Source organism: Geotrypetes seraphini, chromosome 15 (genome assembly GCF_902459505.1).
Source record: "Geotrypetes seraphini chromosome 15, aGeoSer1.1, whole genome shotgun sequence".
In the NCBI taxonomy this organism is placed as follows: domain Eukaryota; kingdom Metazoa; phylum Chordata; class Amphibia; order Gymnophiona; family Dermophiidae; genus Geotrypetes; species Geotrypetes seraphini.
The window spans coordinates 66,528,270-66,549,462 of NC_047098.1; the positions used below are offsets into that span (position 1 = coordinate 66,528,270).

The window sequence follows — 21,193 nt, forward strand, 5'->3', positions numbered from 1 at the left end:
CCTGATCGTGGCAAGGTGTACAGTTGAAGCTCCTCTGAAGAAAATAATGGGGAACTGGGGAAAGGAACTCGACCACCTGAGTGTGACTCCCCCCTCCCAAGATGGTAATGGTCCTGCGGGACCAGAAAATAGGGCAGATAAAAAAGGCCACTGCCTAACTTTTCCAAAAGACCCTGCCAAGGCCTAAAAGAAGACTGCACAGGTTTACCACTCCACCTGCTAGAGATGGAAAACAGACCGATTCTATGAGGGACTGCACAGCCCACTTGTACTGTAAGAATTCAGTGTGTTCTCAGTCTCTACCTGCTGGCAGAGGTGCGTAAACCCATCCATCTGTGCCAGTCTGGAGGAACAATAAAGAAGCTTAGTTTGTACCACATTATGGTAAAAGGGCCACTTAGATACCAGATTTAAACTCTGAACAATGTTACTCGGAGTCATACATTATCACAATTAGCACAAAGAATCTCAGAAACTTCCTACATCTCTCAGCTCTTATACAGCTCTTAAAAGACTGAAATATGAGGATCTGAATAGGGCATATTACCATGCAGGCCTTTGCATAAGGAAATTGCACAGTCAGTGGCGTACAAAGGGTGGGGTGGTCCACCCCAGGTGCAGGAAGCTCGGGGGTGCTGGAGCAGTTGCAGATCGGCAGTCTACTTGCACTTGGCCCTCGACTCTGCTGGCCCCCACCCCCTCTGACATCAACTTTCTGCTCCAGGGTAGGAGACCAGAAGAGCCAACAGCCAAGTGCAGGCAGCCCACAACCCCGTTACTAATCTACACACCTTCCCTCTGCCTGGAGGAGTGGGGAGAGAGAGGCTCCAGCCAGCAGAAGGGGTGCCCTGCCAGGTATCCCACTGCACATAGTCAATGTAATATTACTGGTAAATACAAATCCTGTTTTACAGGAAGGAAAAACCAGAATGGAAAAGAGCCAGATGATTTCTGCTCCACTTACTTTCTACATTGCTTTGCTAATTTCTCAGTGGATCCTTCGGCAAACTGGCGCAGGCCATAATCAGTGCCTCCAGCAGAGCCCAGCTTACAAAGACCCTGAAACAGAATAGAGTAAGATGAAAGCCTCAGGATTTTTCAGGTGAAGCAACCAATTCTAGTATGAAAACAAAGGAATAACCTTTAAAAATACATGTGGGGTTTTCTGTATTTTATTGATAACAATTGCAGCATGACTATCACAAAACTAGGAACCATCAAACAAATAAGCAATCCTGAACAAATCTCTTATGACCACACAGATCCAAGAAATACAGAGCACTTAGCAAGTAGTGCAGTCTTACCTAAACAAAGCTCAGTTGAACCTCACTTTATATATGTTTTATGATAAATCCCCTGTTCCCCCCTCCCCAATCCTCCCATCCACCAGCACAGTCAAAGTCCAATATACAAATTTCTCCTTCCATGCCCCAGAAGAGCAAAATGTTTTAATGAAGGCAGTTTTCAATCTAAAACCAAAATACTTGCAAAACCTAGCTAGTTACCCAAAACTAAACAACTACCCAAGTTTCAACTGTGTCTTCCAATTAAATAGATCAGTAATCTGATGTATTCCATTAGGTCTATTCCACAGTGCAGGTGCCCTTGTGAAAAATGTCAACTGAGCCACCGTAATTGACAATTTCAACAAAATAACATTTTCACATCTTCTTCATCTTCCGGGAACTCATCCAATGTGTCTCAGGTACAGAAATTTGCCAGTTTTTGGTCTTTATACAGGGAAGAATGTGTTAGGAAACTGGGAAAATGACAGAAGCCCTTCATTCTGGCTTCCTGATGAAAAGAGAAGGAGAAACATAAAGGCCTGCATGGAAGATGACAAGCAAAGTAACTCACCACCAGAGCACGGATTTTGATCTTCTCATTTTTGGTCTTCTTGTAAATCTCCTTCAGCATATTCACCCCATTTGTGGTGATGAAAGAAGCACGGCTTAGCTTGGTACAGGCATGGATGAGGGCTTCCACTGCTACCAGCTGGTCTATTTCATTCTCAGAACTGCAGAGAGCTACCATCATCTCCATCACCCCTTGCAAACTCAGTAACTTGTTGCCAAGATCAACAGGGCCTTGCAGGATTCCTGACACCGTCTGAATGGCATGAAGGTTCTTTTGCATATCATTAGGATCAAACGTCCCCCTTCAAGGTAATTAGAAAATGAAAAACATTAGTTTTAGGAATTATATAAAGCCTTTTAAAACCGTAGGGTTGATATTCAAAACGATTTACTCAAGAGGACTCATAGAAACATAGAAGATGACGGCAGATAAGGGCCATAGCCCATCAGGTCTGCCCACTCTACTGACCCACCCCCAAGTCTACTATCCTAGGGATCCCACTCCTGGTGACAGGTTCCCTTGGCTTAACCCTCTAAGGGATCCCACATGGGCATCCCATTTGCTCTTAAATTCTTGCACGCTGTTTGCCTCGATCACCTGCACCGGGAGCTCGTTCCAAAGATCAACCACTCTCTCGGTGAAGAAATATTTCCTGGTGTCGCCATGAAATTTCCCGCCCCTGAGTTTGAGCGGATGCCCTCTTGTGGCTGAGGGTCCTTTGAGAAAGAGAATCTCTTCTTCCATCTCGATACGGCCGGTAATATACTTAAACATCTCGATCATGTCTCCTCTCTCCCTACATTCCTCGAGTGAGTACAGCCGCAAATTTTTCAGCCTTTCCTCGTACGATAGATCCTTGAGCCCCGAGACCATCCTGGTGGCCATTCATTGCACCGACTCTACTCTTAGCACACCTCCTTCCTGGGTAAATTGCTTGGAGCTTCCTATCTGCTGATAATCAGTGGCACTGGGTTCAAAAGGGGATTTATGAATTCGTTATCGTTATCAACATATACCATCGTCACTATGATACAGTGAGTTTATGAAAGGTAGGTTCATTAGAAGTTAATCAATGGGCAACATAGGTATAAATTGGGATGGGAATGGGGGTGCAGCACCCTCCACTCAAAGGTCACGGGTATTAGTGCTGAATTATTTCCCTTCGAACTGCCAACATAACTTCCTTACCCTCCTAAGTACACCTATAATGAGGGTGTTGTGGTGTAATACTTTTACGAACTGTGTCCCTTGAATATCGGCACTAACCAGCCTTTTTGGAACCAGACCAGAGTTAGGGAGGAGCCTGGAGGTATTCAGTGCCAGTGCTCACATATGTAAGATGGCACAGAAACCAGTGGCTTAGTAAGGGGGGGCGGACTGCTCTGGGAGTTGGCTTGGTGGGAGTGCCACCATGCCATGCTCGGGGTCTCCCTCCCCCTCCCCCATATGTCTTTAAATTTTCAACCAAATCTTAAAAGGTAGGCTTATTAAAGGCCCCCTCGTAATTATCCACTCCAATCTTGTTGTTTTTTCAGACCCTCAGAAATGCCACCAGCCACTCAAATAAATTTCATAGTGGTTGGATTTATACATTAATTCCTCACCAGGTCACTTGAACTAAAATTTAGGATATTGTGAATGTATCAAACTTTCAAATTTTATAAATATAAAGCTAATACTTAGCTAAAGTGGTCCATTCAAAGGGATCTGTCACCGACATGTTTCACCCTGGAAGGATTTCATCAGGGCTACAATCCCTCTACTAGAATTGGATTCCCCACGACGCAACCACTCCAAAGATTTAATAGACATCTTTGAAACAACAATTACTAATTTAAATTTTCTTTTTTTTTTTTTTTAATTTTATTTATTGAATTTTTCAATTTTTACAATGTTTGAAATTCAAGTGATATAATTAATTACTATATATCATTGTATCTATCATTAATACAACTTAATTTATAAATAGTATATATTATATATAATCAAAAGTTATACATCCCTCCCCTTTTTCCAATTAATGATTCTAAAAATTATACATGTCCCTCCCCTTTTCTATATAAGTATTATAATTGTGCTAAGAAATCTAATCATTAGAATAATTAGTCAATGGTTGCCAAATTTTATTGAAATTATGAATGTTCCCGTGTTGTAATGCTATTACTTTTTCCATTTTGTATATATGACAGACAGAGTTCCACCAGAACGTATAATTTAATTTGGTATAGTCTTTCCAATTCTGAGTTATTTGTTGCATGGCGACTCCTGTCAATATTAATAGTAGTTTATTATTGTTTACTGAGATCGGACTCTGAGTTCTCATTGCAGTTCCAAATAATACAGTGTCATATGAGAGTCCTACATGATTTTCTAGTAATTTGTTAATTTGGGGCCAAATCATATTCCAAAAGGCATTTACACAGGGACAAAAAAAAATTAGATGATCTAACGTCCCTATTTCTATTTTACAATGCCAGCATCTATTGGATCTAGTATTATCTATCTTTTGCAAGCGCGTAATTTAAATTTTCAACAGCACGAGCAATGTCTCTGGCCTGCTCCTCGCACCAGTCTGGCTCCCCTCTTAAATCACTTCCTGCTTGCGGCTCTCAGAAACTATTTAACAAGAAGCTCCCAGAAAACCCACCAGGACATTGTTGAATCCCAGATGCCCGATCACTTGACTGGTTAAGACTTAATTTTTTGAATTCGGAAGCATTTTCTTCTGCTCTTTATCATTTGTTGACCATGCTGTCTTCCCAACTTACGTAATATATTCCTCACAGATCTTTCTGTAGTTGTCCCGCTCTGGGTCACATCTCAAATCGTCATAGAGTTTATTCATAAGAATGGAGGCCGTAATCCGAGTATTCTCTGTCATAGGGAGGCAGTTGGGTAGGTCGGGGATCTGTCCTAAAACTTTCAGAATCTTCTTCAAACCTACAGAGGGAACAGCAGGTACAAAATCTTCTTTTAGAGCTCTGTCTGCTGAGTGGGGTGCCAGGGTAACTAGTTCAAAATGCAACCAAAAGAACATGGGCGGCTACTATATTGGAGCCAGAAACCTAATAACAGAAGCCAAGTGATCAGGAGCAGATAGGAAAAAGGCAGGTATTTATTTAGTTTTTAAATTTCTTTACTGTTTTTTTCCAAAACGGTTTACAAAAAGTTACATACATAAAATATAACAAATCAGGACAACATAGGAACAAAACAGATAGATTCAATCTTTACATAAGGTCAATTGCTCAAAGAAATGCTTCTACAAATGGTTGTGTTTTTCACATTTTCCTAAATGAGTTCCTGTCTACATTTTTGAATTTGACCAACAAGGCTATTCCACAACTTAACTCCCGCACATGTGAAGGTCATGGCATTCGTTTCCACATATTTAGGATTAGCCTTCGTTTTCAGCAATGCTGAACTTTTGGAGCACCAATGATCTTCATGGTTGATACCCAGGAATCAAACTCTTAAAAAATTCAGGGATCGTACCATATAAAAATTGGTGACATAACATAATTGCTTTGTATTGAATTCTAAATACAACTGGCAGCCAATGCGGTTGTCGGAGATATGGAGTAATATGTTCCAGTTATCAATCTAGCTGCAGCAATCTGAACCACCTGCAGTGCCTTGCACCTGGTCTTAGTTGTTCCCAGGTACAGGACATTGCAGTAGTCCAGCCGTGACAAAATCATTGCTTGTACAGCGGCATGGGTAACAGAATGAAGACTATGGGATTTTGCAATATTAGGCTAGGAATGTAAAGAAAATCTTGAATCAGAAAACTGGAAAGCTGACTCAGGGATGGTTATATATATATTAAAAAAAAGATGGAGAACCCCCCCAAAAAAAAATTCCAATATAGTACTATCAAATCTAAAGTGTGGATTCAAAAAAGACCAACCAATCACAAAGCTGTTTTTTTGTTTTAATCCGAATGACCAAAAGGAGGAAAAAAGACCTCAGTGGGTTTAGTCATGCTGTGCTATATAATTTTTGCTCACAGTCCCTTTTCAATTATCGGTCAAAAACATCCTAAGTAATTTCTATTCTAACAATGAAAAATCCCAGTGTGATTTATATAGTCATGGCCAACATTTCACAGCACTTAACTTCAATACCATCCTGAAGGAGCACCTCTGTTACACCAATGGCTTCTTCAATGCTGTGCCAAAATGCAATGTATTCTTACAGCAAAGCTCCATTGGGAAATTATTGAAGATAAGTGTTGTGAAGGATCATTTCTGAGCAGATTAAATGCTGTGAGATGTTGGACATGACTATATAAATCACGTTGGCATTTTTTTGTTAGTAGAAATTATTGAGGAGGTTTTTCACCGATGATTAGAAAGGGGGTTTGTCGGCGCTTTGAGCAAATATTATATAGTACAGCGTGCGTAAACCTACTGAGGTCTTTTTTCCTCCTTTTGATTGTCTTCAATTTTGATTATTAGGATTTAAAAAAAAACAAAAACATTTTGAGATTGGTTGGTCTGTTTTGAATCCAGTTTGGAATTGACTCGGGAAGGGGTGTAGCCAGACACCCTCTCTCACCTGGGTGATCCAGCTCCCACCCCCAGCAGTCCAGTGTCTCAGGCTGCCCCTTTCCCACCTAGGCGATCTAGCCCTCAGCACCCCAGTGTCTCAAGCCTGCTGCTGCGTACCTTTTAAAGAGCTGATTTTTGCTGGTAGCAAGCAGCGTGACTGACACACACTGCTAAACACAAACAATCCAATCAACTGCAGTCGAAAAGTCAAACGACAAAACAAAGAAAGGATACTGCAGAACTGATGTACAAGGGTTTAAAAGTCTAATCTTGATTAGGAAAGATGCAATGTAGCATTCCAAACAAATGGTCCTCTTGTGTGAGTATATGGGACCCAACACGGTCCGTGTTTTGGAAAACACTCCTTTGTCAGGGGCCCACAATGTAGAGGTACATCAACTTAGAGAACCTGAATAATACAACTGTCCTTAAAAGGATAGACGATGTTAACATCCAGTGAGGGATGCTGCTCATGAATACGCAGGAACCACTGGATGTTGACAAAGGAGTGTTTTCCAAAACACGGACCGTGTTGGGTCCCATATACTCACACAAGAGGACCATTTGTTTGGAATGCTACATTGCATCTTTCCTAATCAAGATTAGACTTTTAAACCCTTATACATCAGCTCTGCAGTATCCTTTCTTTGTTTTATCGTCAAAATGGATGAGAGACCACAGATTCTTACTTCTAGAAAGAAACAAAACCCCAACCATAACAAACCTAGAAATAAACTCCATCACAAATTCCTTACAACCCAACCTAAAACTGCTGGGAATAATGATAGACAAAGGCTGCACCATGCAACTTCAAATCAGCAAAATGGTTCAGAAGGCATTCGCAACCATGCGCAACTTAAGACAAGTCTGAAAATACTTCAACAACTAACAATTCAAACTCATAGTACATGCGCTAATCCTAGGACTCCTGCAACATACTTTACCTGTCATGCCCTGACAACATGCTAAAACAATTACAAACAGTCCAAAATACAGCCCTAAGACTAATATACTCGCTGGAAAAATACGACCACATTACCTCAGCTTTCCAAGACATTGCTCTCTTGTATTCCCTGTACTACTCACCATTGTCAACAACAAAAAGGGTTTTGGAATGATCATGATTCCCAAGGTCCTTTCTGGGGATGTTTTTGTTGAGCAGGTTGAGGGCCTGGTCCCGGCCATGCCCTGATACCTTCTTATTAACCAGCATGTCTAGCAAGTGTACTGTAATCATCTTCAGATCTTTCTTGGTGTCTGTTCCAAAAAGCACATGCAATCCAAGAGCAGGTGAAAAACCTTGTCTACATATGCACCTTCCATCTTCAATCTCTCTATCATGCCCAGGATCTCTTTAATTCCATTCATTCAGGAGATAATTCTTTACAGGGTTAGCTGGTTTAAGCAGCAGGAATATGCATAAACAACACTATTCTAGACATTTACATGCACAAATAGCCACTTGAATGTGACCTCTTAGAGAACACCAACAACAGAAAAACAAGTGCCATGTTTTATGAGACGTGTCCTTTACTTGTGGGTATTTACATGGATTGAGTTTAGATGGAGCATGGGCAGTGAATGCAACATATAAATTGTAGTATTATATAATTTATGTGAATTCTGGCTAACATCTAGGCACCAGTGTTTATAACATCCAAAAAGCTAGTATAGGTGGTCAGGCCTTAAAAGTAGGCCCATTTTTTGCCACATGTGCTAGTATTTTATTTTATTTTTTAAATGCAGGGGTTTATAGAATCGGCTTGAAATAAGCACCTGCTTATTCTCTTATCCTAGATGCCTTGTAATAGATTGATCCCCTCAGTGCATAATTAGGTAATGTCTTAGCTCAAGAATAAGACAAATGTTATGTACACGTATGGCCAATTTTCTGTTCTGTGGATCCCAAATGTTTGTTTCGTTTTCAAGATGTCTATCAAGAGGCCATTCGCTTTTTCTAATACATTGTGCTACCTGGGCCTCCATCTTCCCCATGCACATGAGGGATTGCTAGTGGGCACTCTGTATATTGTGTGAGGTAGCCCGTGGGCACAGACGTTGGGTTTGGATTTTATAACACACTACATGTGCTGCCCTGGTATTGTAAAATATGTCACAGCCCTAAACATATTCACAAAAATATCAGTATTGTTACTCGTACAACTTTTCTAAAATGGTGCTGTTGATGTCCTATAAAGATTATAGGGCTCCTTTTACGAAGGTGCGTTAGGGCCTTAACTCGCGGAATAGCACGCACTAATATGCCCCCCCGCGCTTGCCGCTACCACCTCCTCTTGAGCAGGCAGTAGTTTTTTGGCTAACGTGCGTTAATCTGGTGCGTGCTCTAAAAACGCTAGCGCACCTTCGTAAAAGGAGCCCTTGGTTGTTTCAGAAATTCCTTTTAAAAAGCTTCTTAAGAGGCCTGATTTTATGCATGTAATCTATTATCAATGTGTTGCATTATTGCTTTGAGTTTTGTTAGTCCACCTTGAACCATTGAAATGTAAAGTGTAAGACAGATATCCAAATTAATTAGAATTAAATCTGTCCCAAAAGTACAAATGAAATGAAACTGCAACCTGGTCAATCGCAAAAGCTCAGGTTCTTCAACTCTGAGTTCTTAAGTTGATCCAAGAAAAGAAACCGTAACTTACACAGAACCAGCTTCACTAATAACTGATGAGATAAAGAATGGTAAACCCCCTCCATCTGATCCCAGGGTCGCTTTCTACTTACCCAATACCAAGGCTTCTTCCTTTCCATGTTCTTTTTTGTCCTCACCAGTTAAAGAATCTATGATAGTCTGGAATAAGTTACATACGGCCAATGCAATTTCTTCGTGGTCCACAGCCATAGTCCTACCAATCTTGTCAAGTCCCACCAAGTGCAGAATGGCCGTGGCCTACAGGGAGAATTAAGAAACCTATGTTATGGGCGTCTCTCTCCTGTACAATGTGCTCACTGCTAACCGCATTCTACTTTGAGTGCTGATATCCTTTGTATACAAGGCGATATTATTGAACCTGGTACTCAAAAGCCAGACACTAAATCCCGGAGGTATGAACAAAGAAATTGAATGGTTCCAACTTTGATAGGTTAGTTTGAATTAGAAGGGGCGGGTTTTCAGAAGTTCTCAACTAGTAAGGTATGTTACGAATTCTGCGTCATTTTGTGACGTGTTTTATCCCAGAGTGCATTTAAATCAGGGCTAGAAGCGGCAAAGTCCCGCTCTGCTTTTGTTACCCTCTTTGAGGTGTTCCTGTGGTTCTGAGAGTAAGTTTATAAACACCATTATAGTATCAGTATTTATATTTTTATGGAAGGACTCTTTTGTTAATTTCAACTATGATCTAATAAAGTTTATTTGTTTGAATTTTCAACCAAAAAGTCATGGATGTTTTTTATGTTTATTTCTTTTTAGCCCCCTTCCTGACGACGCTGTTGGCGAAACTCGAGTCGAAGGGAGGCCATTTTCAACAGAACACGGGGGTGTTTTAGAGCATTAAAAATACTATAATATATTGGATACAGTGCTGCATGATTGCCATAACCTGCCTCCTATTCATCAGATAAGTAACAAATGAACTGCTTAGTATTTACTATCGTTTATATTACTATGGAGGGCAGAATGAGGGTCGCTTCAGTGCAATGACGGTCCCTCATTACAACCAGCGCTGGTACTTTTGATGGTACATATGCACTTTTTTGGTTGGTGACTGAGCACTTTAAGGCACTTTCTTAAGCACTTTAAAGTATTAACTGCGTTTTTTCACATTAAAAAAAAAAATCTTTTTATGAGCTTTTTATTGAAACAAACTTGTAGAGATATTTTTAGGATTTTTGTTAAATATCTACCAGAGGCGAGTGTGCTTATTCGTGCCTTGCACCCATTATCCCCTAGTGCATGTGATGCCGAAATCTGCTGCTTTGAATCAAAGAAGTTTCAAGTTTCTTTATTTCTGATATACCGTCTATCAAAACAAGTGTCTAAACGGTGTACAATATAAAAAGATTGCAGAAAACAATTAAATTAAAATAGGTAAATAAAAGCAATATTTTTTTCAGATATTAAAAATCCTAGACGAATTCAGTTTAGCGTACATGGAACAAAAGGAAAGTAGGGGAGGGAAAGGTTGTTCAAAATATATCGAAGTAAAATTAATTTAAAAAAGGTCGGTAAATGGGGAGTGGCAAAACATTAGGATAGGAATCGCTTCAGAGGAAGCATTTGATGTTTCAAAGCTTCACAAGAATTAAAGGTTTGAGAAGCGGCAGCTGATACTAAAGAGTAAAGGCATCTTTAAGTTTGGCTTTAAATTTTTCAAGCGAGTTCTCTAATCGAACATCTAATGGGAGGGCATATCCTCATCCAATGCAAACTACTTCTAATGTCCACTCTATTCTTCCCTGTAAAAGACTCTCCTTACTCCTGAATTCTTCTTTTGAATTGTACGTTACCTTGAACCTATTTAGGCCTAGAGCGATCAAAAATTGTGTCTTAGATTAGATTTGCACACAAATAAATTAGTTAACAATCAATTATTGATATTAATTGGCTCTACTTTGGGGTTTTTTTTTTTAAATCTTTATTCATTTTACATCTTACAACAAGTATAACAATAGATAACAGTTAAATTGAATTGAATACAATCTCTATCATATTCAACATTAAAACATTAAAATTTTTAACCCATTCCCTCCCAATCCAACTATAACCTATTAGCTCTACTTTGGATTCACGCATAAAATCTGGCTGCAAACAATTCTAGAAAGGTCCGCACCCAAATTCTCTTGGGCACAAAACAAAAAGGGCAGGTCAAGGGTTTTCCACAGAATTACATGCCCAAGTTGCGTGCCAGAATTTACACCAGGTTTCAGCTGGCATACGATGGGTGAGAGAATCCCCACTAGGCGCTGTTCTATAGCTGGCACTCATTCTGAAGCACTGAGCACTAGTTTTCCCCGGTGCCATTTGCTGAATTTGGCCCCATTTGTGCCTGAGAGTTGCTTGCTTACCCGTGCTTTATGCCCACCGCACATTCCTGAGATTGTTCTTATTGCTGACAAAACCATTTCTGGGTCCTTAGAGCCCATCAGCTGAAGAAGAAGGCTGATACCGTTGCTCTGGAAAATCTTCTCTGCTCCTGCGTCTTCCCGACTGAGAACAATCAGATTGTTGGCAGCCTGAGGAAAATGGAATTTTCCGTGAAACCCTTATACTGCAAAACTTTCTTCCATGGGCTTGAGATCTCTCTTATACAGTTCAGAAATCTTTATCTCAGTCAAGAAAACTCTGCACCACACACACACACACACACAAATAATGTATATCAGTGTCTCTCAAACTTTTTTTCAGCTCCGGCATACTAAACGGAGCAAATGTTTTTCATGGCACATTATAATTGAAATGATAAGATTGCAAACCCAACAAAAAAAAATTATTATTATTATTTTTTTTTTATATCTTTATTCATTTTCAATCTTACATCAAGTGTACAAACATCAAAACATAAAAATTAAATATATCACTTGACAATCTTTCTAATTTATCTTATAATACATAAAATTACCTCCCTTCCCTCCCATCATTCCCGCTACTACAAAAAAAAATTAAATTTGGGAGTTATTTATTTGAAGTTCTTTAAGCTATGTCTGGGTAATTGTAACAATGGTGAAATTAAAGTAGATAGAATAGAATTGTTAATCAATGCAATGGATATGCTTGTTTTTGAATGCACATAAACTCAAAACATGTTGAAAGTCGAAAAGCAAACACGCATTTCATCATCCACAATCAGTGGTTGTTCTCTTTTTTTTAAATTTAATTTCCGTCAGAGCTGAAAATCCAAGGGGTCCTTTTATTAAGAACATAAGAATGTAAGAACATAAGAAGTGCCTCTGCTGGGTCAGATCAGAGGTCCATCATGCCCAGTAGTCTGCTCGCATGGCAGCCCAACAGGTCCAGGACCTGTGTAGTAGTCCTCTATCCCCTTTTCCTTCAGAAAAGTGTCCAATCCCTTCTTGAACCCTAATACCGTACTCTGTCCTATCACGCCCTCTGGAAGCGCATTCCAGGTGTCCACCACCCGTTGGGTGAAGAAAAACTTCCTAGCATTCGTTTTGAATCTGTCCCCTCTTAATTTTTTTGAATGCCCTCTCGTTCTTGTAGTTTTCGAACGTTTGAAAAATCTGTCCCTTTCCACTTTCTCTATGCCCTTCATGATCTTGTAAGTCTCTATCATATCCCCTCTAAGTCTCTGCTTTTCCAGGGAAAAGAGCCCCTGTTTCTCTAATCTTTCAGCATATGAAAGGTTTTCCGTACCTTTTATCAAACGTGTTGTTCTCTTCTGAACCCTCTCGACCATCGCCCGATACAACGGCAGGATAACTTATTTCGTTCTGGTTGTAGTACCCTTCTTGATTATACCTAGCATTCTATTCGCTCTCTTAGTGGCCGCTGCGCACTGTGCCGTCGGCTTCATTGTCATGTCCACCATTACCCCCAAGTCCCTTTCTTGGGTACTCTCATTCAGTAACATCCCTCCCATTGTATAGCTGTACTTCGGGTTTCTGTTTCCTACATGCAAGACTTTACATTTCTCTACATTAAACTTCATCTGCCATCTCGTCACCCACTCTCCTAGTTTGTTCAGGTCCCTTTGTAAATCTTCACAGTCCTCTTTAGTCCCAACTCTACTAAATAGTTTGGTGTCGTCTGCAAATTTTATTACTTCGCACTTCGTCCCTGTTTCTAGATCATTTCTAAATATATTGAAGGTACGCTAACTAATTTATGCACGCTAAAGATCGGCACATGCTAAATGCTAAGACATCCATCTTAGCATTTTGGCGCTAGTAAAAGGACCACCAAAGGCTAGATTCACTAAGGACACCGATCGTGTCCCAACCACTTTGCGACTCCGACCCGATTCACTAACCTTGCATCCGATCCAATCCGTGCATGCATATGTAGAAAGGCAGCGATTCACTAAAAAATTGCAGGAACACCGACTGGGCTGGCCGATCAAAAAATAAGTGATTGCTGAGGACCAGTCGCTCACGTCCTTTCCGACTGCCCTGCTCGCTGCTCCGACTCTCCTGCCCTTCCCGCAGTGCAAGCCCCATGAGTTTAAAGCAGGTTAAAACCACAGGCTCGCGAAGTACAAAAGTTTCAAGCTCTGTAAGCATGCGAAGACCATCTACAGGCAAAGAAGATGGTCTGTGCATGCGTCAGGATCGTTCTTCAGCGATCCAAGCGGTCGGTTGGAGGCGTGACTCCGATCGCCCCCATTTGCATGAGGACACATCATGAATCGGGCGGCCAGCAACCTCACGGATCGGATCGCTAACAGATCAGATCATCCTGTCTAAAAAAGACCTAAGTTTACAGCCTAAAATCCTTGGGTATACAAATAAGTTGCAATTCCTGGTTACCCTCCTGGGGTTATATAGCACGAAATGAGATAACAGGTACGTGGGTGCCAATCCCCAAACTAACTTGAAACAAAATGATGCTTGTCTGGGTGGTTGTATCTTACACACACAGACGCTCATTGACAGACTCTTACGTATGCAACACACATGTTATCTATTCTAGTGTATACTTATGAAGAGAATTTTTGAAAATGAAGTAAAATTCTGGATTCTCTTCAGGGCACACAGTTTGAGAGGCACTGCTGTATGTCTACAGACTTACAAAAGTACAACTGACTCTCTCACAAGCCCAAAACTCTTGTCACAAAGAGGATTTTCACCTTCTCTCGCGTTTCTTTCTCGCTGTTTGGATCCAGCAGCACATCAAACATCTTCTGCACCCTGGAATCTGTTGAAAACTGTGCATGCAGCTGAGAAAGAACGAGAGCAGCCTTAGGAGCAGACAGTACAAACTCATCAAAGTAACAGCACCATAGCCAGGGTTCAGGAGAGAAACACACCGGGCCTGATTCCATAAATGCCTAGCCCATTTTCACACGGAACTTCAAATGTTTGACTTCCATTAAAAGCGAATTAAAAAACAATGAAAAATGATTCAGTTCCATGTGGAAATCAGCGAGTCGCCTACATGAAAAGGAGGTGTGGTTAGGTGCGGTATTTTAAACCAGGAATATCCTGGCAATTCATCAAGTTGCTAGGACTCGAGCATGAGTTGATGGCGCCTAACAAGAAGAAGAAAAAAAAAAAGCCCCAGAAATCAATTCGATCTGAGGGCAGTAGATGGTTTAGGTAGCGTGACATCCTTGTTCAATTTCTCTAGGAAACAAAACAAGGGGGATTAGGGAGGAGTTACGACATCACTTATAAAATGGAAGGGCTTGGGTGGAGAGTAGGTAGGACTAAGGCAGATCCTTGACACTGATTGGCTGATGCGACTGGAAATGGCCATGGCAACTTATCAAAAATCTGCAAATTAGGTTTGATGACAACTATGGAGCTTTACTACTTGTGCCTGTACTGAGGCAGTAAGGGTAGGTTGAGAAAAAGTTAGCACTGCTACTGCCTGTGGTATACCTCTTCTGTGGTATGGCAGTGTGTGGGAAGCAGGATAGAGGAAGCTTGCATTGCTTCTGCCCATGCTGTAGCTGTTCTGTCCTGGTGTGTGTAGGGTAACCCTGGACATGTCCTCTTTATAGCCCCGATGAACTCTGGCCGCATATGGAGGACCTCTGAGCATGCGCGGAGGATATCACACACATCCGTGCATGCTCGAGGCCCTCCAGACGTGAGGCTTGCTGGGGACAGAACGGGGTGGGATTATATGTCTGGGGTTTTCCTTTGTAAAATATGGTAACCCTACGTGAGTGGGGAGGTGGATTGTAGTGAGCTGCCACTGCCTGTGCTGTATCTGTTCCATGATATGGCAGTGTGTGCGTGAGAGTAGGCTGGGTGGAGGAAGCTTGCATTGCTCCAGCATGGCAGTGTATATGGAGAGTGGGATGGGAGGAGGGAAGGAACTTTGCACTGCTGCTACGTGTGTTGCACCTCTTGTGTGAAGGAGCAGAATGCTGAGGAAGTCTGAAGTCATGCGCCAGTGCAAAAGGTGAGAAAAAGTTTCCACTGCTGTCGCTGGCTCCAGGGTTTGAAAGAAAGACACGGAGATGCCTGGCTCACCACCAGCCTACCTGGAAATCATTGCAGTGCAAAGAAACCACCAGGACAGCAAAGGCCGCCACAGGTCTTACCTTTTTTTGAATTTCAATTCCCAGTCGCCGCAACGTTTCCTGGAAGGTTCGGTTTTTGGGCTCAATGGTAGCACATCTCTGCACATCCTTGAAAGCTTGGTCCAGCTTGCCTAGTTTTTCCAGTGCTTGGCAGCGCCTGTAAAGTGCCTTCACGTCAGATGCATCGACATCTATTGCTGAAATAGAGGAGGGAGCATTGTTTTATTGAATACAGTGAAAATAGTATAAACGCTGTTTACTTTTGTATAGTATATGCTTTAGGGCATTCTGATAGGTTGCATCAATAGCAAAAGAAAACCAGGAGTCTTTAAGGGGAGAGCAGCGTAAAGACTGCAAATTATCCATCTCAGCTTCTAAGCAGTTTGAAATCGGGGACATGTTAGTCCAAGTTTATGGGGATAATACCATGAAGAAAAAGGCAGTGTACAAATAGATTAAAAGTTTTTCTGCGGGGAGAAAAAGTGTCACTGAAGAAGAGAGGTCATGGCGGCCAGTAATGAATAGAACTGACAAAAACATTGCAAAACTTTGTTGAATTGTGCGTCAAAATCATCAGCTGACTGAGAAGCATAGCAGACCAAGTATAAACATCGATAGAGAAACAGGAAAATTTTAACCAAAAATGGTCCCTCATGGCTCTTGCAGCAGCTCACATAGCACTGTCCGTGAGGGAGTTTTTAGCCAGTAAAGAAATGAGTGTATGGGAACACCCTCCCTAGCCCCCAGTGACTTTTTCTTTACCCAAAGATAAAGGAAGCCATTTTGATGACATTCAGGACATTAAGGTTAATATGACGACATTCCAGAAAAAGAGATCCAAAATTGCTTTGAAGGTGCTGGTGTCGGTGCATAGCTTCCCAAGGGGAGTACTTCGAAGGTGACCATAGTGATATTCAGCAGGGCGATATATGCACTTTTTCTAGGATGAGTTCATGAACTTGTAAGAGTAAAGGAGTCAAAACTACATCCCTTCTCACATACCTTTTGATGCATCTGTTGCTGCTTGTACATAATTTTCCTATGAGATTGAAAAGAAACAGGGCATATTATTAACATTAAATCCTCGGCCTCGATGTTCCTCTTTTACAGCTACCTCCCGCAGAACTGGGAGAATAACAAATTCAAATGATTTTTTTTTTCACTTGCAGCAATGGTTGATGGAAAGGTGGCAGATTTGAAATAAGGATTCAACTGAACTGTAAGTTAATTTTGTTGTTTTAACGGTTGTATTAAAGAAAGTTGTTTAAGGAATCCAGAGTTAGTGGTGCGGTCTTCCTAAGGGCGCGGCCGCCCTCCTCCTCTCCTTACTGAGCATGCATGCTCCTTGCCTTCTCCCGTACCTTTTTTTACATCCCTGGCGCCAGGTTGCTGCCTGCATCAGCCCTAGCACTCTCTCCGATGTCATTTTTACGGGACCCACGCCTAGGAAATGACGTCAAAGGGTGAGCTGACACTGAAGTGGGCATGCTGCTCACGCCGGAGGGAGAAGTTAAAAAGGTACGGAGGAAAGGGAAGGGGGCACGCGCACATACACACAGCAGCCCTGAAATGTCCTGTCTACATTAGACTGTAAGCTCTTCTGAGCAGGGACCGTCTATTGGTTGTTGTTTTTTTTGGTAAATCATGTTTATTGAGGTCAACCAAAGGAACAAAGGGCATACAAGAAACACAAATGCAGCCGAGCAATATACAGGTATAGAAGTACAATCGGCTGGGAATAGTACAAAAACATTACAGAACAAGCAGTCGCACCAGCGTAGAACCTAATACTGGCATAGACAGTACATGATATGAAATCGAAAAGACTAAAACAAGCAACTCCCCAGTCCAAGAAAACAGCAACAGGGAGCGGCAGACATCTCCCGTCTGCGCTCACAAAGCTCATCAACTAGGAGAACAGCCCAGTGCCCCCACTTGACCCCAGAAAATGTTTTATTTTATTTTAGAAGAACGTAGAACCTATCCCGAGGAAAGGGACCGTCTATTGTATGTTAAAATGTACAGTGCTGCATACACCTTTTAGCGCTATAGAAATAATAAATAGTAGAAGGGCACTGCTCACCCTTACTTAGCTACTGTCCAGTCTGATAATATTAAAAGCTACAAGCTGAGTGAGTTTATCTAGCCAGAGCCAGTAAGAAAGAGCAAACAGCCAGCAGATTATTTAAACAAATTGCCAGTGAAATCTGAAAAAATAGAGGCCTCCTCTTATGGGTTTAGTGGCCAAAGCTAAGCATATCGGCAATGGCATGTACAGAAAATATTCTTGTGTTTAAGTTTCAACAGTTTTTATTGATGACGTCACAATTTTTGTATGTAATTACAACCCTCCCTTCAAATCTGTCTTATTTAAACAAATAGGCTTCAAAAAACCCAATGTCCAACAATGAAAAAAGAGAACCAAACCAAAAAAGAATTGGAACAATTGCCATACAAAAAGGGAATTATAATAATTTTAATAAGATTTGGGGGCCATTGACAAACTATTGCAATGATTAGACACCATTTTCCACCATTTTGAATTATTTCAGCCCCATGTTAAGCAGAAACCTGCTTTGAACAGCTCTGCATCTTCATGGATTTGGGTTCCTTACCTTTTTCAGGTAGCAGGCGGCCCGATTTCTGTAAAGCACGGCCTGAATCTTCTTGTCACTAATCAGCTTGAGTGCTTTGCTGTAACTTTCAATGGCACGCTCATAGTCATTGGCCTGGAAGAACTTGTTACCTTCCTCCTTTAACTGAATTGGATCCTCCATGTCTTAAAGGAGAGAAAAAGTTGCTCATGACGTTAGAATTTTGACTAGTTATCATTACAGCAAGATATACAATGAAGCTATATAAAATCACTGCAACCATAAAATAGATATTTGCACACCAACATCCACACTCAAAACACCCAAAGAATAAACATAAACAAAAAAAAAGATTAACTCTAAGCAAACACTCTGTTTTTACTTATCAAGCCTCCTCAAATATTTTAACATGTCCAAATTAATACAAAAGCCCTCTGGTTTAGATGGACGCAGCCTAACCTGATTAAGTTTACTTTAATTCCCTGGCATGACCTGTGAGAACGCCATCTATCAGAATTCTATGATGACGTCCCGAGTCCTGAATTACAATTTCCACTTTGCAGCCTACTTGGAATTTTTTCTGCCTGTGCTTAGGAAATTCACACCATACATCGAGTCCCAGGCTCGGTTTGAGTTTGAGGAAGTGGTTGCTTCGCTGTCCCAACTTCGGCTTCAGTTGATGCAATCTGCCTATGATGCGTTCGAGCTCTCTGCCCGAACGGCGGCCTGCTCGGTAGCGATGCGTCGTTTGGCCTGGTTGCGGACCATTGATATGGACCCCATAGGCAGAAATCGCCTGGCGAACGTCCCATGTGCTGGGGCGGATCTTTTTGACGAATCCATCGAGACTGTCACGAAGAAGTTGTCTGATCATGAAAAGTCCTTCCAATACATTCTTAGGCCGAAGCCGAAGCCTCAGCAGTCCCGTCCTTCTCGTCCACCGTTGATCTATCAGCGGCGTTACCAGCCGAGGCAAGCTCCACTTGCGAGGCAACCGGCGAAGTGTCAGCCTCCACAGAAGGGCCAGCCTAAGTCTCAGTCGCCTGCTGTCCCTAAGGCCACTCAGCCTTTTTGACTGTCTCGTCGAGAGCATAACCAACCTCGTTCTGCCTACCCCTGTTTTTCCCATCGGAGGGCGCCTCCATCATTTTTATCATCGCTGGGAGGCCATAACAACCGACCTCTGGGTCCTTACTATCATCAGGGAGGGATACTCTCTTCATTTCCATCGGGTCCCTCCGGACCACCCTCCAAGAGAGTATCCTTCCAACTTGACTCAGACCGCTCTTCTTCTTCAAGTAGCTCAGGCTTTGCTCCGGCTTCGTGCCGTAGAGCCGGTCCCGACGGACCAACTGAACCAGGGGTTTTACTCCTGGTACTTCCTTGTTCCGAAGAAGACGGGCGACCTGCGACCCATTTTGGACCTCAGGGTCCTCAACAAATTCCTAGTCAAAGAGAGGTTTCGCATGCTGACACTTGCATCTCTCTACCCCCTCCTCGAGCAGAACGACTGGTTATGCTCTCTGGATCTCAAGGAGGCCTACATTCATCCGGCCTCTCGCAAGTTCTTCAGATTTCGGGTGGGACATCTCCATCTACAGTATCGAGTACTTCCATTCGGCCTGTCTTCGTCCCCCAGAATCTTCATGAAGTGTCTGGTGGTGGTGGCTGCGGTACTCCGGAACCAAGGTCTTCAGGTATTTCCCTACCTCGACGACTGGCTGATCAAGGCTCCCTCGGCCTCAGGGGTCATCTCGGCGACCCTGTCCACGATTCTGTTCCTGCAGAGTTTGGGATTCGAGATCAACTTTCCCAAATCTCATCTACAACCTACCCAGTCTCTCCCCTTCATCGGGGCGGTCCTGGATACCATTCTCCTCAGAGCGTTCCTTCGTCCTCAGCGCATGGATGCTCTTCTTCATCTCTGCCAGTCTGTGTCTTCTCGCCAGTCCATCTCAGCGAGACACATGATGGTCCTCCTGGGCCACATGGCCTCTACAGTTCATGTGACGCTGTTTGCCAGGCTCAATCTCAGAATTCCTCAGTGGACCCTGGCATCTCAATGGACTCAGGTATCAGATCCGTTGTCTCGACACATCGTCGTCACTCCTGTTCTTCGGCAGTCTCTACTTTGGTGGATGACCTCTTCAAATCTATCCAGAGGTTTGCTGTTTCACACTCCTCCCCACCAGAAGGTTCTCACAACCGATTCCTCGAACTATGCCTGGGGAGCTCATCTGGATGGTCTTCGCACTCAGGGATTCTGGACCAGTGCGGACCGACTCCATCAAATCAATCTTCTGGAGCTCAGGGCCATCTTCAATGCTCTTCAAGCTTTTCAACATCTGCTTCACGACATGCTGGTCCTCATTCGCACCGACAATCAGGTCGCCATGTATTATGTCAACAAGCAGGAGGGCACGGGCTCGGCCTCCCTCTGCCAGGAAGCTCTCAGAGTCTGGGATTGGGCGATTCACCACAACGCCTTCCTCGGAGCTGTCTACATTCAGGGGAAGGACAATGTCTTGGCGGACAACCTGAGTCGTCTTCTCCAGCCTCACGAATGGACACTCCATTCCGGGACCCTTCATCAGATCTTCGCTCAGTGGGGGACACCTCAGATAAACCTCTTTGCGGCTCCCCACAATTTCAAGCTGCCTCAATTTTGCTCCAGGATCTACGCTCCTCATCGCCTCGAGGCAGATGCTTTTCTGCTGGATTGGGGGAATCGCTTTCTGTATGCGTTTCCTCCGTTTCCTCTCATTCAAAAGACTCTGGTCAAGCTGAAGTCCGACCATGCCACCATGATTCTGATAGCTCCTCGGTGGCCCAGACAACCTTGGTTCTCCCTTCTCCTTCACCTCAGCAGCAGGGAGCCGTGCCTACTTCCAGTGTTTCCTTCACTGCTTACTGGTCTCTGCTTCATCCCAACCTGCAGTCTCTCCACCTGACAGCTTGGTTCCTCTTAACGTAACCCCTCACCAGTTTTCCCAGGCGGTGAGGGATGTCTTAGAGGCTTCCCGGAAGCCTG

At 42.6% G+C, this 21,193-nt stretch overlaps 1 protein-coding gene and 1 long non-coding RNA gene across 2 annotated transcripts in view; one reads left to right on the forward strand and one right to left on the reverse strand.

Annotated features, from left to right (window-relative positions):
- Nucleotides 1-21,193, forward strand: part of LOC117349453 — a 71,972-nt gene that overhangs the window by 33,123 nt on the left and 17,656 nt on the right. The window contains exon 3 of the long non-coding RNA XR_004537164.1: nt 16,738-16,787. This is a non-coding gene — a long non-coding RNA (uncharacterized LOC117349453). The remainder of the gene's footprint in view (nt 1-16,737; nt 16,788-21,193) is intronic.
- Nucleotides 1-21,193, reverse strand: part of UNC45B (unc-45 myosin chaperone B) — a 45,938-nt gene that overhangs the window by 20,342 nt on the left and 4,403 nt on the right. The window contains exons 2-11 of the mRNA XM_033922952.1: nt 18,184-18,347; nt 16,571-16,607; nt 15,590-15,765; nt 14,165-14,254; nt 11,427-11,594; nt 9,147-9,312; nt 7,497-7,667; nt 4,626-4,797; nt 1,858-2,158; nt 965-1,059 (exon numbers count right to left, since the gene is read on the reverse strand). Of these exons, the coding sequence (XP_033778843.1) occupies nt 965-1,059; nt 1,858-2,158; nt 4,626-4,797; nt 7,497-7,667; nt 9,147-9,312; nt 11,427-11,594; nt 14,165-14,254; nt 15,590-15,765; nt 16,571-16,607; nt 18,184-18,345 (1,538 nt within the window). The 5' untranslated portion in view covers nt 18,346-18,347. The remainder of the gene's footprint in view (nt 1-964; nt 1,060-1,857; nt 2,159-4,625; nt 4,798-7,496; nt 7,668-9,146; nt 9,313-11,426; nt 11,595-14,164; nt 14,255-15,589; nt 15,766-16,570; nt 16,608-18,183; nt 18,348-21,193) is intronic.